At 34.0% G+C, this 17,551-nt stretch overlaps 1 protein-coding gene across 1 annotated transcript in view; it reads left to right on the forward strand.

Annotated features, from left to right (window-relative positions):
• Window positions 1-17,551, forward strand: part of LOC126748606 (la-related protein 1B) — a 129,504-nt gene that overhangs the window by 11,990 nt on the left and 99,963 nt on the right. The window contains exons 2-3 of the mRNA XM_050457960.1: window positions 16,935-16,988; window positions 17,075-17,122. Coding sequence (XP_050313917.1) covers window positions 16,935-16,988; window positions 17,075-17,122 — 102 coding nt within the window. The remainder of the gene's footprint in view (window positions 1-16,934; window positions 16,989-17,074; window positions 17,123-17,551) is intronic.

Here is a 17,551-nt window from a genome sequence, read left to right on the forward strand (position 1 = left end):
GCCATTCGTTGTGGGACACCCTGTATAGAGTCAAATAAAATAAATTATAAAATAACATTCCAACGTGCATTTGAATGCGTGAACTATATAAAAAGCTATCTTTTTTGTGTATTTTTGTAAAAACATAAATTATATTCAAAGCAAGAGTTGTACACGACTTAACACCAAAACGAGAACATTCACACTCGCACATTTCGCCGACCAAGTTGGCATCCTCAGATAATTAAAACTGAGTTTTAAAATCTCCTGATGATGCCAACTTAATAAACAGTAAATAACGAAAACACCGATTTAAAATATAATAAATGACACTTACCATAACATCCAGTTAATTTGGATACCTTCTCCCAAGCGTTTTCTTTCCTTAAATTATCATGATAATATGTGTTTTGTTTATCATTCAATTTCTAAAACTGCGAACACCTTCGATTGAAATTTCGTTTGACATATTTATCAAATCAACGGTTTTTAAAATTCTTTGAAACAATTCCTCACTCTATGCGAAAAAATGGTAAAATAGTCGCAGGCTTTCGGTGCAATCGGCAAAAGTTGCCCTCCTCACAATATGAGATCGTCGCCGGAGAAAACCGAACCGACCGAACGTACCGAACCGATTCAGTGCGCGCGGCCCCATTTAAATACATGTGAAGCAAATCCGGCCGATTGTACCGACCGTGCCGAGACGGTCGATGCCGATTCATTGGGCGCCGTGCTTAACAACCAGATGTTAGCTTTTTGGCAAGAAGATATATATGTGTGTCAAATTTGAGATCTTTGTCTATGAAAATTCCAAGAAATTTGCTGTCAGGGTTAATGTAAATTGGATCACCATCTATTGAAACATCTTTAAGATTACATTTAAAACATAGCAATTAAGTTTTTTGTTGGATTTAATGTAAGTAAATTAGAGTCACACCACCTTTTTACCATCTTAAGATCCTCCAGGATGATCTTATGGAGAGAATCTGAGTCCAGAGCCTGCCACAATATTGTGGTATCATCTGCAAATATAGTGAAGACACCGCGAATAGACAGACCAACCAGATGTAAAGCAAAAATAGAACTGGGCCTAAGACTGAGCTCTGAGGCACTCCCCATCTAATAAAGCTATATTCTGAGGATTTTGACCCAACCAAAACCCGTTGCCGAAGACAACCATGATAGAGGAAAGCCTCTAAAACCATAGCAGTGGAGATTTTTTGTCCCTTTTATGAACTTTGTCCTTTTTTTAAAATCTCTAATAATTTCCTCTATATACCAGATAGGATATCTAACTTTATATTTCTTAGGTTTATGAAGAGGTACCGTTTGATCTAAAGTATCATACAAGAAGTTATAGAAGAGTGCAACTGATAATTGATAACTAGATTGAGATCTTAACCAAGATGGCGCCGCCAAACGAAGAAACAACAAACAATGCTCCGGCAAAAAATACGTTTGAATGCTGTAAAACGCGAGTTTGTGCCTACACAATATGTATAGTTTGTGGAAAAACTTATCACAAATCATGCCTATCAAGAGATTTTCCCAAATTAACACCTCTTGATGATTCAAGGATGATTTGTTGTGTGCAAGACCTAACCTCAAAACCCACAAAAGAATCGGCAAGTCAGGAACTCAAAATAAGTAATCTGGAAGCTCTGGTCCAACAAGGTGAGCAGAAAATTGAAAGATTAAAAGAAAACTTAAAAATTACGGAGGAAAAACTCAATATAGAAATTGTTTACCTTAAAAAACTGCTTGATGAATCGTCAAGCAAAAACACTATTTTGCAGCAGAATAATCTTTTGCTGATCCAAAAAATACAGAATCTCGAGCAGGAAGTGCACCCTAAGGAAGTAAAAAACTCTGAACAGGACCTGTCTCAGTCGCAAGCAGGGCCCCACGATCCTAGTAAATTGGCGGGAAAACAAAATAAACAAAAACAAACTGAAGTGTCACTGTCATCAATGTTATCAGTCATTGAACAACGTGAAGATAGCGGTAGCTCAAGTATGGTCCCAGTACCCAGACAATCCAATGCCGCCTCTTCATTACAATCTTTTGAAAATCCACACGATGATACTCCAGGTTTCGAGCCTGGCGGTGGTGATGCCTGGGTGCTTGCAAAAGGCAAAAAATCTCGTAAACAACACATTCAAAACTCTGAAACAGAATCCCCATCAAAGAGGCGAAGCTTCGAACAACATCAAGGAAGACAAGAACGTCGATCCTTTAGGAAAAAAAACCTTCAAATTGGAAGTCGAGAAGATCATGAAACACAATTAGGTTCCACGTCGGCCCAACAAAACAGAAGGGTATGGGTCTTCTTATCAAAAATTAATGAAACTATCACCGAAATGGATATAAAAAATTATGTTACCAAGCATAGCAACTGCCACTGATGTCTACGTTAAACAGTGTATCCCAAAACAAAACCAATCAGACAAAAAAAAGTTTATGGTAGGAGTGACTCCAGAACTAAAGGATACCATCTACAGCAATTCCTTCTGGCCAAAGAATGTTGCATTTGAAAGGTTTAACTTCTCACTTGGACGGAATTTTTTAGATGGACGGAAAAATCTGAAACAGAATCTGAATTAGAGGGAGTTGCCCGCATACAGCCGACTTCCAATCTCAAAATGATGTCCCTTAACATCCGAAGTTTGACAAAAAAATTGGATGAGTTGGAAATCCAGATTGAAAACAAGAATTTTGATATAATATGTCTATCAGAACATTGGCTTCCTCAACAAGCAGTAGAAAGTTACTCTCTGCCTGGATACCATCTATCCAACAGTTTCAGTCGTACTGAAGCAGGAGGAGGTGGAGTCCTTATCTACACCAGAGAACCGTTTCTTGTAAAGAAGATCCCAACTATAGACAACATGTCAATAGAGACACACTTTGAAGTCGTTGCGACTGAGATTGAAGCCTTACAGGTTGTAGTTTTGAGTGTCTACAGATCTCCATCAGGTAAATTAGACGTGTTCTTTCAGAGTCTTGATACAGTTCTAAATTTCTTATTCCATAGACGCAAATGTACCTTTATTTATGGTGATTTTAATATAGATCTTCTAGAGGATAACCTCACTTCAGCCGAGTTCACCCAACTTGTCAGCACATATGACTTTAAATTCCTGGTAAATAGCGCAACTAGAATCTCAAAAACCACAAAAAGCAGTTGCCTTGATAACTGCATAACAAATTGTGCAATTAATTGTAAATGTACTCTATGGGACACTTATATGTCAGATCATATGGCTATTATTAATACATATGAATCAATAAATGAAACTACTGAAAACACCCACACAACGATCTTAGAGTTCAGACCGTATTGTGGAGAGAGATTTTCCCGCTGTGTTACTTCATTACTAAACGTTGACTGGTTGTTGGTACTTGATAATTGTAACGTTGACAATTCTTTTGAAATATTTCTCAATGTTCTAATGTCTATTATAGACTTTTATATTCCCAAAAAAACTAAAACAATTCTCACCACAAATAAAGAAAAAAAATGGTTTAATAATGAACTGAAAAGATTGAGAGATAACTTAAACTTCTTTTCTACCTTAAATAAACATAACAGTACTCTAGATCTCTCAGAATGGCTAAAAATTCGTATCAAGGAATATAAAACTAAAATAAAACAAGCGAGACACTCGTATTATACAAACAAAATAGGAAATAGTCATAACAAATCCAAAACCATCTGGAACATCATTAAAGAAACAAAAAATAATGATCCTAGTAATTCGAAATGTAATGTAACTCCCGATGAGTTTAACAAATTCTTTGTGAATATAGCTGACTCAATTACAAATACACTGCAAAAATCTAATGATCCCGTACAATTTACAGCAAAATATGTACATAACAATTCAACAGTATTTCTTTCACCTGTTACCGAAATAGAAGTCATTGATCTATTAAAAAGTTTAAGTGATAGTTCTGCTCAAGACATCTTTGGTTTGAGCAATAAAATATTGAAACAACTTGCAAATGGTTTGGCCCTACCACTATCTCTAATAATAAACAAATGTTTTACATCTGGTACATTTCCACAAAAGCTTAAAATAAGTAAAGTTGTTCCTATATTTAAAAAGGGTAATATGGATGATCCAGGAAATCATCGACCAATATCAATAATACCGATATTATCCAAGCCCATTGAGCTCTGTCTAAACCAACGTCTCATATCTTTTCTTGATAAACATAATTTACTTTCACCAGCGCAGTTTGGCTTTCGAAAAGGAAGATCCACTGCTGATGCACTCAGGGTAATGGTAGACTACCTGGTTGATGCATTTGAGGGGGGCAAGACAGTGAGTGCAATTTTCTGCGACCTCTCAAAAGCGTTCGACTGTGTCTCGCATAGTATTTTGTTGAGCAAGTTGGTTTTTTATGGTATTCGGGGTATTTGCCTGGAACTTATCCAGTCCTACCTTTGTGAGCGTCAGCAGATGGTGACTTGTGGAGGAAGAACATCCTCCATACTTCGAATAACAACAGGGGTGCCTCAAGGATCAATCTTGGGTCCTCTTCTGTTTTTACTTTATGTAAATGAATTACCCGCCCACTTCTCAGAGGTGATATCTGTACAATATGAGGATGACACAACTCTTCTCAGTCAGCATTCAGATCTGATTTCCCTACAGAATGGAACTAGTGCAACTCTTCACAAGTTAAAAGTATGGTTTGCTGACAATAATCTATGCTTGAATCTAAATAAAACAGAGGTGGTTAATTTCTCTTTAAGGGAAAGACATCAGAGAATAGACGCGATCAAATTTCTGGGTGTTTATCTAGATAATAAATTATCATGGAAGAACCATATAATAGATCTGGCAATAAAACTCTCGTCGGTTCTTTTTCTGTTGCGCAGAATTGTTCAATTGGCGCCTCCAGTAGTATGTAGAACGGCGTATATGGGACTTTTTCAATCAAAGTTGTCATATGGACTGTTATTTTGGGGTAACTCGGCTGACTGGCAGAGAGCATTTAAGTTGCAAAAATCGGCACTCAGAATTCTAGAAAACAAAAAACCAACAGATAGTTGTAGACCTTTATTCAAAAATTTAAAAATCATGACAATGCCTGGCCTATACATTCACCAATGTCTGATATTTGCCAGAACATACTCTTTTAGATTTAGCACAGTAAATAGTAGGCACTTATATGACACCAGACATGGGGGAAATCTTTTACTTCCACAACACAGGCTTAGTCTGACCCATAAGGGCTATATGACTAATGCCATAAAACTTTTTAATGCAATACCCAAAACCACAAAACAACTACATTTAAATAGATTTAAGCAAGTAACGAAAAACCTGATTTTGGAGATCTGTCCATACTCATTGGACGAATTCTACAATAGTCTTTAACCTAGTCTATCAAAATTTATCGAATACTATACTTTTATACCTGTATAGCAAATGTTTCATATACTTGTGAGCATTTCTGATGCGAACCAAAATTGTATTTTGTTTAATTTTTTTTTTTTTATTTGCTATGTTATGTAGGTAAAACTCTGATAGATTAATGTCTCCCTTTGTGCACTGTATTATTGGCGTTTGACAGTCCATACCTTTTGACGATGCTAAGCTGTTGGATGTATTTGAGCAAATAAAGAAGTATTATTATTATTATTATTATCAGTGATGGAGGTTAAAAAGTTCCAATTAGTCTCTGATAGCAGTCTATAAAGAAATGGAAAATTTGCCCTTTTAAAGTTATAACTTCTACTGCATGGATTTGGTTCAAAGTTCAAGTTTGAGGAATTGTTCTTAAGAGAAAAAGAGATACTAATAGTTGGGTGATGCCTGCTTTCTGGGAGGTAGATCTTCTTTAGCGATCTCACATCCAAAATTATATCTAAGAGATTATTGTAATAATTTTTAATGGAGCTAACCTGCTTTAAACCACATAAGGCCATAAAGTCATTTAATTTATTAAATTGTGAATTAGATGTAATATTGAAGTCCCCTATGAAAATGGTGTCAATATCTTGAATGGGTTGAAAAGAGGAAAAAAAAATCGGATAGAGTTCGGTAGATAGCTGGGTTTGGTTTAATGTAATTTAGAAAAATATATACTACTTTATTAAATATTAAAAGCTTACAGCCTAATATAGCAACCTCAGGCAATAGTTGTTTCAGATCCTGAAGTTCGATCCTGGTTAATGGTACACCTCCACCCCTCGACACATTCATCACATCCAGGCTACGATCCTTTCTGAATACTGTATAATTATTGCTAAATAGTTCACGATTCAAGACCCCATCCTGAAGCCAAGTCTCAATTAAGGCCCCCAGTTTATTTTCACATAAAGATACAGATTTAAAAAATTCACTAGTTTTAGAGTTCAAACCTCTGACATTCTGGTAAATAATGCTAATATTCTTGCTAGACAAGCCAATTAGTTTATTGTGTATATATTATATTTTGAGGTCTACCACCTCCGTGTATAATTTTTACGTTTGTTTCGCCTCCATCTAATCGATCCCTCAAAACCTGCCTAAGCTCTTTGGGCCTGTTTCTGTTATTATTTAACTTTCCTCAGAGAAAAGCTTGGATGTCTGCCTCTCTAGCTTTTGTGCATTGTTCTATGACCTGGGTGGCAATAGCCTTGGGATTGGATATTGTTTCCGGACAATTAAATATTATAATGTTCTTCATACGATTCTCCCTTTCTTGATATTCTAAAAAGAAGTTCTCTAATGTATTAACTGCCGGTGGCAAGTTACTTTTGGAAATGGAGAGTGTAGAGGCCTGCTCCTTTAAAGTATTCAGCTTCTGTTACAGTGTATCAATTTTCTGGTTGAAAGGTATTGGTTTCCCTTAGCAGGGTATTTTTCTAGGTAATTTCGGTGTTAAGCAGTTTCAACTATGTTATTTCTACTTCATTAGCTTTCATAATAGATAATTGCTGGTGATTAAAACGTTACCTCCACTTTGTGCATAAAAACCGTTTCCCCTCTGGATCAGAGCCAAGTTTTCCCTCTTGCAATCAGGGCACCAAAAAAGGCAAGCTCGAGTTTGTAGAAGAGCCGTTCTAACTTCAGTAGCAGTTTTACTAGTACTACTTAGCAGTCACTACACAACACACTTTTTGTTTTCCTTAAATACACAAGATTCTTTACAAACATTACACTTCAGTGGCTCTGGTTGACTCATAGTTGTAAAGAAGTCAGTAAAATTATAAATGAGATGTTCACATTCAAAGCCACCACAGAGGAAAGCTCAGAACAGTTCCAAGATATCACAGCACATAATATTTTTGGTGCCCAAAAACTAACTTATTTATTGAAGAAAAAGGGCAAACATTATTTGTACATAAGTAAAATATGCTACCAATCACTCAAACTTAGTTTAATTATATTTGGTTAGGTAAATACTAATTAAATTGCATCAAAATGCAGAGAGTAAACAACATGTGTGATCTTCTACAAACCTCCATCTGAATTCTGAAAGGATGGCAATGAAAGAAGTGTCATCAGCTCAAAGTAATATTACCATAGGGGTTCCCCAAGGCTCAGTTTTCGGCCCCATACTTTTTTTAATCTATATAAATGACTTGCCTTTAATAGAACAGACCAGTATGTTCACACTTTTTGCTGATGACACAACTGTGGTATGTGCAGCTGACTCACTGGAGGGTGCGGAGCTGGGGATGGATGTATACAAGTGCAGGAGTGGTTTAACAGGAACCATCTACACTTAAACGCAGAAAAGACAAATAAGGTCATTTTCACTATGAGACAGTGGGAGATGGCCAGCACTTCAACAGTTAACTTTTTAGGAATCCATTTGGACCTTCTCCTTCAATGGCATGCACACATTGACAATGTTGCGGGAAAACTTCGAACTGTTGTATATCCTCTCCGCTGTCTTTCTAGCTGCTCTTCACCCACGACTCTAGGAACAGCCTATTTCGGAACCTTCCATTCTGTTTCAGCTTACGCCATTTTAGCATGGAGGCGTGCTCCTCTTATAAAGAGATTATTTGCTCTACAAAGAAAGGCTGTTAGAATCCTGGGCTATGTTTAAGGGATGACTGTAGACATGTTTTTACCAATTTAGGCATACTTATACCAACTTCTGTTTATATATTTGAAAATCTGTTGTGGGTACACAGAAATAAATCACAATATAGAGTGATTAAGAAACGCGGAAAGTAAACAGACTAGCCCCATATATCAACGCTTCACTAGGTGTTGGAGTGATGTGGGGTATTGGGCTGTTAAGCTTTTTAATAGACTACCTGGCAGACTTAGTATAGTACTACTACCCTTTTTGTAATGAAATCAATGCCACTCAAAACAGGACATGGAGAAACTGAAGGAGGATGCCGACAACAAGTTGAGTAACATTGGTTACAAGTCCAATTAACAAAAATGAGAAGACCTTAATTTAAAATTGTTGGTTTTAATGGAGATTTCAATGTGAAAGACATTGAAAATGGTCTGCATCATCAGAATGACTCCGTAAGGGACAGTGATGTTACGGACATAACGTATATGCACACAAATAAAATGTATGAAACGAGCACCATTTATAAAAATTGTAATGCTGCTATTTCACCATCTACTTGCGAATAAATGGATCTATTTACAGTGACAGAGCTATCCTATCTATGAAGATGTAGGTGTTCAATGCTGTTTCAGGTGTCATCATATTTTTCACAAAAGCCATGGTGTACATATGGACCATGCTGTCGATACTGTGGTGGTAAGCATGAATAATAATAATAATAATAAGCCTTTATTTCCGACAGGCAACTTGCCCAATAACAGAAAAAAAATTTTTAGACAAAAAAAAACACAAAACAAAGCTCAAAGAATGAATGAAAAGAAAAGAAAAAAAGTAAAGTCACAATATCAAAAGTTATCCAAAAAATTAGAACAAATAACTATTAATATGATATAAAAACCCAATTATAAAAGTTTAACAAGATAATCACATATTCAACAAAATTAAATCAAATTAAGTGCAATATACCTACTAACTTAATTAAACACATGGGTCTTAATCCCAAGAGTAACGATCCATCAAGATATCGACAATCACATGAACCGGAGAGAAATTTATATCACACATGTGACAGATCCGATTAAATATAGCGCATATTGTATATAGCGGCGATTTCAACAGGTGTTAGTATGAGGCCTTGGCAGGAAGAATGTTAGGGGATGTTTAGCATTAAGTCTAGGCACCATGAAACGTACACCAGAAAGAAGTACAGGACTATCAATGAATCCATTCAGTAACCCATGCAGGAATTTTACAGAGAAGATCATTCTTCTGAGACGTAATGGATGTAGATTGAAGCGTTCCAATAGTTGCCGATGATCAAACCCTCTAACTGGATATATGTCATTCTGCCTGAAGGCCAAAATCATTAATAGAGTAATCAAAATTTAAGGGTGTTTTTGATCTAGAGTAACAGACCACACTACATTTAGCCGCTTTCAAGCCTAACCTGTCAACAGCGCACCATACCTCCAACGTATTTAGATAGTTCTGAAGAAAAACATAATTCTCCAAACGATATAGATTTAAATATAGCTTCAAATCATCGATTCAATCAATATGACAAGTGAGTGACTCAATCAAGACGTTACGTTAAAAAGTTTCGATTTAAAGTCCTCATATTGGACATATTGAGATCTACCAATCAAGTAGGAATGAAATAAATTAAATAATCTCCCTGAAAAACCATACTGAGTTAATTTATACAGCAAAATATAGTGATCTATCCGATCAAAGGCTTTTTGGAAGTCAGTATAAATAACATCGACTTGAGTATTAACATCAAGTGATTCACAGATGTGGCTAGACAGATAGGATAAGTTAGTAACACAAGATCGCCCGCTAAAAAATCCATGCTGGTCTACAGAGATGAGTTCTTTTGCGTGACTAAATAGCGACCGATTCAGGATAATTTCGAAAATTTTTGAGAAGTTACAGAGTAATGAGATTGGCCTTGTAGTTCACGATTTGAGCACAGTCCCCAGCGTTTAAAATAGGTATTATTTTAGCACTCTTCCAAATTTCAGGAATCTATTCTGTTGACAGTATTAAGTTGAAAATGTAGATCAGCGGATCAGCCAGGACACCAATGCAATATTTTACCAAGAAGCTAGGTACACCGTCTACACCAGATGTTAACTTATTTTTTAGTTTTTTACTAGCCAAAATAATCTGGGAAGCATCAACGTTGGAAATGTCAAAGTGGGGCACATTATCAGACGTCGACGAATGGTTAATGAAATTTGATTGTATAAATGCCTCACGAAAGAACAGTGCAAAAGCACCAACTATGTCTTGTGGGTCTTTAATTACCACATGAATACCGCAATTGCACTAGAGGGGAGAAACGATATATAAATTGTGAAAAGGCCTCTACAAAATATGGGTATAAATATGATTCCAAACATTCACCTTAATACACTGAAAAGTAAAATTCACAATTCCGGTTTTAATGACTAAGATTCAAAATGCAATTGCCATTTAAATGAACTTGACGAATATGAAAAATCAATGCAGTTTGCAGCATTGTTAATAGCTTCAAAATTGTTAAACATTTTATATTTAAATATTCGCAGTATACAAAAAAACTTTGACAGTCTTATTACATTTCTTCAGGCCTATAATATATATATATATATATTTGCAGTCTTATAACTTTGTATGTGTATTTATTTCACTTATATTTTTTGCGAAACCTACCTAATAGGTACAAAAAACACTGCATTTTTAACCTTACATTTTTAAGGCGTTTAAAAAGCAGGCGATTTATTATTGTTAAAACTGTCAGTTTGACGCGTGCAATTTTTCAATTTTAGTTAAAACAGTGAGTTAATAAAATGGTGTATACGCTATATATATATATATTATTTTCAAGATTTGTGAAGAGTAATAAAACCCATTTTATTGCCTTCTCTGGAATCACTGGGAATTTCCCAATTTCGGGGCGTAAATAAGCGTGGATAAACTATATGACCTTATAAACTTAATGATCGTTTTAAACCTGAAAAAAGTAGTTAACAAATTATAGTTCACTCAAAGATATACCGTTGATTTTTGACCGCAATAAAACCCTAATTAATCTGTTGTAATCAAGTGATTTAAGTAAGTTATTTTTTTGTAGACATTTATGGTTTAACATTTTCTAATAAAATACTATTCTTTATTTAATTAGTAAGTTTCATTTCGAATCACTTTCAAGCCGACCCTATCCCCTTTACCACTTCTTAAAAACGTTGGTCCTTGCACAATGGGGCTTAATGGTCTAATATGAGAATTCTGTGATTTTCAAATCTGCTACGAAAACATCCCCACAACAAAGATAAATACATCTTTTTTTCAATGTACTGAACAGAGACGAAAGTAATAGCAAGACCATACAACCTATTCTATTCCATTTCTATATTTTTATTCCGAAGGTTGCCGAACTCTACCCGATCTAAGCCAGTTGAGATTGAGAGTAGGGTTTAGACTTTTTTCTATAAAAGAAACAAATTTTCTTTCTATCGAGTTAGAGAGTTCGCTCGCAGTATCACTCCAAGGTACTTGTATTTATCAACAGAAATAATTTCAAGTTGGCATGGGCACTGAGCAAACCAAATATCTTGGCATTTATACTGATGAATTTTTAACTTTGTGACTTAAAATGAACTGGCAACTGAAAAGTTCAGGAACACTGACTTTCTGGCATTCAATGTTAGACAATGCTGATCAAACCAGGCTTTTATATGTTTAAGTGCAGTTTTGGCTTTTATTTTTGCTTCAAACCAACTCTTGCTTGTAACAAACAGTACTGTGTCATCAGCAAAACACACTAACTGCCCCTGCTTCTTTAATTTTTCCAAATGCTCATTGAATTATTGATTTTAACGCTTTGAGTTCTATTTCCTAGGTAAGACTGAAAAAGTTTCAGTACAGAGCAAATTGGTGTACATGGAATGTACACCAATTTGCTCTAATTTGTGAAGAAGAATATGGTGTCACAGTGTCAAACTTATTCCCTAGATCAAGAAAAGCTCCAATACATTTACTCCCCTGAACAAAACTTTGGTTTATACAATTTGTTAAACAGGCAACCGCATCCTCAGTGGTAAAGTTCTGTTTAAACCCAAATTGTTGCTCTGATATTATTTTATTTACATTTAGATATTCATTCAATCTAAGTTTAATGCACTTTTGCGAGGTTGCTAGTTAGTACTATAGGTTGATAGGTATTTAAGGCCTCTTGGGTTCCGGACTTATGTATAGGAGTAATAATGCAATGTTCAAAAATGTGTGGAAAATAACAACATTTAAATATTTAATTTATTAAATGTAAAAGTGACTCAATACTGTTTGAAATTTAATTTGGTTTGAATTTTTTATTTCTTTGGCCATATTTATACCTACATTACTAAAATAATAATTCTACAACTTGCAGCCTGTTAATATTAGGAAAATGCACAGGAAAAATATTTTTAAGCAACAATGTTTACGTTTTATATTTGAAAATTTAATAAAATGCACAGGATACTAGTAAATTTTTAACACTAACTCTAAATCTTTTGTAATTTTGAAGGCGAATGGTGGCACTGTTTCCTATACATAAGGCAGATCGTTTCTATAATGAAAAAACATGCTAATGTCAAAATCCCACCACTAACAAAATATGGATGACAGGAGTCTCTAAAAGCCAGGTTATAGATATAACGCACTGCTCGTTATGTAGCACAAAAAGTGAAGTAAAGTGTGTTGTTGAACACAAGCCGCAGAAGCACTTCCCACGACTTAGGTGCGATTCAACTAATGCAAAGTATACGTTTCTTGCAAATATAATACAAAACTCAATTCTCACAGCATAACTACTCTAAGAGGCTTTAGATCAGATATTACCTATGTGATACTCAAACTTCAACCTGCTGTCAATACAAGTTCCTAAAAACTTACATTCATCTAAGTGTTCAATCCTACTCTTTCCTATAGACATTTTTTTTAATATTACCTCTAAAATTTAGGTACTTTAAGTACTATTTAAGTATTTGTCTTTGTAATATTAAATGTCAATTAATTAGAATCAGCTTACCAGGCAAGTCATTGATATAAAGCTGAAATAATTGAGGCCCTTCATCCTTGTGGAACACCATAAGACTGAAACCATCACAGAGATTTCCCTGTAAAGCCATACATAGTTAACTTTTTTAGAAAAATACCATGATTAATACAATTAATGGCAGTAGAGATATCACAAAATACCACAGAAGCACAATCTCGCTCATTAATGCTAAGATACAACTACTTAAGTACTATAAAAAATGAAGCATTCTATTTTTCACAAGCTTTTCAACTATTATACAACTTCAACCTAGCTCATTTTACTAATATTAATCTATATCTTGCATCAAGAAACTGAAATGCTTTATTTGAATTCCCTAATATAAAGTTAGCTGTTGACATTTTTCTATGACTTTTATGAATTCCTTCGAAAGTATTCAAAAAAGGCTCAAAACTATCAGCTGTTATATAGGCTGGTATATAAACACAACTTACATTAAACCATTTTTGTCTAACCCTAAGCTTTCCAAGGAGGCACTAATAAGTTATAATTTCAACATGACTTACTACAAATTCTCTCTTAATGGCTAAAAGGACACCACTTCCGTCGGTCATTTTGTTTACTCTATCCTTCCTAAATACCTGGTATTTATCGGAGAATAATTCTGCATTACTAAGACTATCTTAAGTTCTGCATTACTAAGCCCTCTTATGTTCTGGTAATACATGCTAATCTTCTTAGTATGTAGGCTGTTCTGGATTGGGTTCCTTGTGTCCTTTGTGATCAAGAAGATCGTGAGACAATTGGAGGCATTGGGCCACTCCTCCTTTTTGCAAACATTTTTAAAGTCTTCCTGTCTAACAGTCAGTTTCATGGACGAGTATAGCTGAGAAAACGGATGTAATAAAATAAATGGATATAATGCAGATAAAATGCTATCAAATTCGCTCATCAAGTCATTAAAATTAAGCGCAGGTGATTTATAAATATCTCCCAAGATATAAGTTTTATTCTTAAGTTTAATTCTTACTTCATAATAAATCAAGCTGGCTGTTTATGTCAAAATCAAAAATTATATTAACATTAAATTCATTTCTAGCATAAACCGCCACGCCACCACCTCTCCTGTGTAGTCTGTTTTTTCTAAAAAACTGATATCTATAATCGAAGTTCTCAGAGCTGTCTCTCTCTGAGAGCCAAGTTTCTGAAATAAACATTATATCAACACTATTTTGCTCAATCAAATTCCGGAACTCATTGAACCCTGTATTCAACGACCTAACATTTAAATGTGCTACCCTCATTAAAATTACCTAAAATTCGATAATAATAAATGGTGACCGTAATTATTATTTGTTATCCCTAATAAAAAAAATCTTTAATAAAATAAATAAACTTACGAACCTGAGTATTGTGACAGACGACTAAAATATAAGTTCTTGAGATATCATCGTCGCGCTAGAACCTAATTTAACAAAATAAAACTATATAAAATATATCGCTTGACCAAGTGTACGTCATGCTTGCAAATATTTTTATATAATAATATTGTGTGGCCGAAAATAAACAAATCGAAAGTCAAGAGATATGTTTTTTTGTACCTGCACCAACTGGCACTTTTGCTTTTAAAAGGACGTCTTTGCAATGATCAAAATCAAATTTATTGTGCATTAATATAGCACATATACACAAAAAGTGTTGTTCACGTAAAACGATCTTCCATAACACCGTACATTTATACATATATTTAGTATATTTAAATATGAAAACATTTAACTCTTATATATAATGCATATGATTGACGACCGATGGTACGCTAGCCGTATGCGGAAAACGCAACGTAGAATTTTGTGAAAATTTAGTGGGGCATGGTAATAGACAATGCTCTATCGGTCCAAAATAGTTTGCCGCTTATAGAGAAATGGCAACACCTTTGATTTCTTAAATGAAACACCCTATATATTTTTAGGTATTTTGATTCCTTGTTTCGTTTTGAGCCTTTTTTAATGATACTTTCCTATACCTATCGCTAGCGGTTATCGAAAAAAATAAATAATTTTGCGTGTTTTTTTGTTAAAAACCGGGGGATAACTAATTGTTTATGTCTTAGCCATTTAAGTTCCTAAAAAGCTGAAATTTTAAACATAACTTTAAGAGACGATGTTAATTAACTTCCCATAGCCCAATTTAATCAGCATTATCCATGATAATTGAAAATTAAATTAAAATTCTTCATTTACTAAAATGGTGAGAAGTCCATTATTAAGTTATCAAATGAAGTTTTGATGGGACTATTTATTTTCTGTCAGAAATGTGCTCAAAAAGCGTGGGCTGTTCTTACTTAAAGCTAGGTCGGTTTGGGTGCAACTGGTAAGAGGAAACATCAGTAATGGCGGTATCTGGTACACAAACCTGATAACATTATAATCATATTAAGAGGCTGTTGCGGGAAATTACCATCCTCCTGTGCTTCTACATTTCGTCTTTTGAGAAGATGAAAAAATGGCGTAGGCACTGTGTTAGAAAATAACGTTTTTTTAACATCCCCTTGTGAGATAATTTATGCTCAAAATGTTCCTCAGAAAGGAATCCACAAATCTAAAATTTTTAAGTACTGGAAATAAAACCATCATTATTATTATTTGAATTTAAAAAAGTAGTCTCAATTTTCTCAAAGAGATCTCTTAATAATAAAGATTCAGAGATTGGAGGGACACAAAGTCAATGGTCTCAGATTATGTTTATTTTTTAAAAAACTATTACAAATATTTCGCTCTAATGCATCATCAGATCTAAAAGTAGGAAGCAACCCTAGTATAAAAAAACAATGCATAGACACGAATTACAATGTTAAGATACGACTTACCGGTAAAACTATTCGTTTAACACCACAAACATTTAAGTTAAAACAAAAAATAAATATATAAAAAATATTGCTGATGTTCACATTATATCGTACGAGAGAACGGAAATAAAATATGACTTGGTCGAGCATTGAACCAGCGACCATCGGGTTCGTAGGCAAACGCTAAACTTACAAAATCATCCACATTGTTAAGTGTATGTTTTTTGACACTTAAATGTTGTACATCACATTCAAATAAGTGTAACAATACTAAAAAGAAACAAGAAAAACCTAATAAAATATTTAAAAAACTTAAGGGTTGTCGGCTGCACACAAAAAATAGTACTCATAATAGACTTCTTCAGTTTTATTTTATTTTTACTTCCCGATAAATAGTACTTATCTAAAAATATTTAAAAGATATCTTAAAAATCAGGTGCAACAAAAAGAACAAGAAAAGAGTCACACTGTTATCAGTTGAAAAGCCTAAAAAACCTATGACTATTCTTAAAAATCACATTTTTCATTAATTTTAACCTTTGTTGCTTTAGAGCAATTTCTTACTTTGCCTGGTAAATTATGATGTTTTAGCCCAAAATAATTAAAGATTGTTTGAAGTTATTGGAACTATAATTTTCCCCATGCTCTGAGTTTTATTAACGAAATTTTCTTAATTAAAAACTATTAGATTATTCTAAAGTATAAAGTTAAATTTTTTAATTTTTTTCCACACAAATTTTATTCAATTGTTAAATTGAAATAACTTCAGTTAAATCTTGCTCAATTATTTCTCATATATATATAATATATATATATATATATATATTAAGGGTTACTGGTAATTCGATGCAAAAGTTGATAGTTTTCGACATATTTAATTTTTTCTGTTTTTCTTCAAAATGTAGACCTTAGTGGTTTAAAAGGCAGTTTCCAGAAAATCCGCTGTATATTTTTTTAACATATTAACATATTTTTTTATATATAATATATATATATATATATATTTGCCAAGCTCAACCTAATATAAAACAATTTTTGTTGCAGGCTAGAGAATTGACTGATATTTGTGACTGGCCGACACTAGGGGACAATCAAGAGGTCAGCATTATGTTTAGAATTTTATATTAATAATTTTATATTTTATAGATTGAAATATGTTTTAATGGCTATTTGGTGATTTTTAGGTAGAGCAAGCAACAAACTCTTTGCCCAAACCAGTCCAGATGAAAAAGGTAAATTATTTTAAAACCCCTAGCATTAAAAATTGTTGATTATAATAGTTTAAACTGGTAGGGTGCATCACTGTCACTTGTTGATAGGGCGTAGTGGGGGTGTTGTCATTCATAGAAACGTTTTGCTCTTGTTAATTAAATCCCATGAAATGCAGTGAATCAAGTTGGTCTGCAGGCTAAAAATTCGTTAATGTCTGATGGAAGTTGTATGCTATTGCATCATGTTCTTAGTCAAACGTACTGGGAGTTTCAATCTAATGTTGGCGAACCCAAGGGAAATTCCATATCTTAATAATAATAATAATACTTTTGGAATATATACACTACAAAACATCCACCCAAACCAGTGGCGATCTAATTGAAAAGAAATACTACAGTTGATCATACAGGTGGTTTTACCCCTTTTGATACTCTCATCATGTTAGCTCG

The sequence above is a fragment of the Anthonomus grandis genome, chromosome 22 (assembly GCF_022605725.1).
Source record: "Anthonomus grandis grandis chromosome 22, icAntGran1.3, whole genome shotgun sequence".
NCBI classification, from domain to species: Eukaryota; Metazoa; Arthropoda; class Insecta; order Coleoptera; family Curculionidae; genus Anthonomus; species Anthonomus grandis.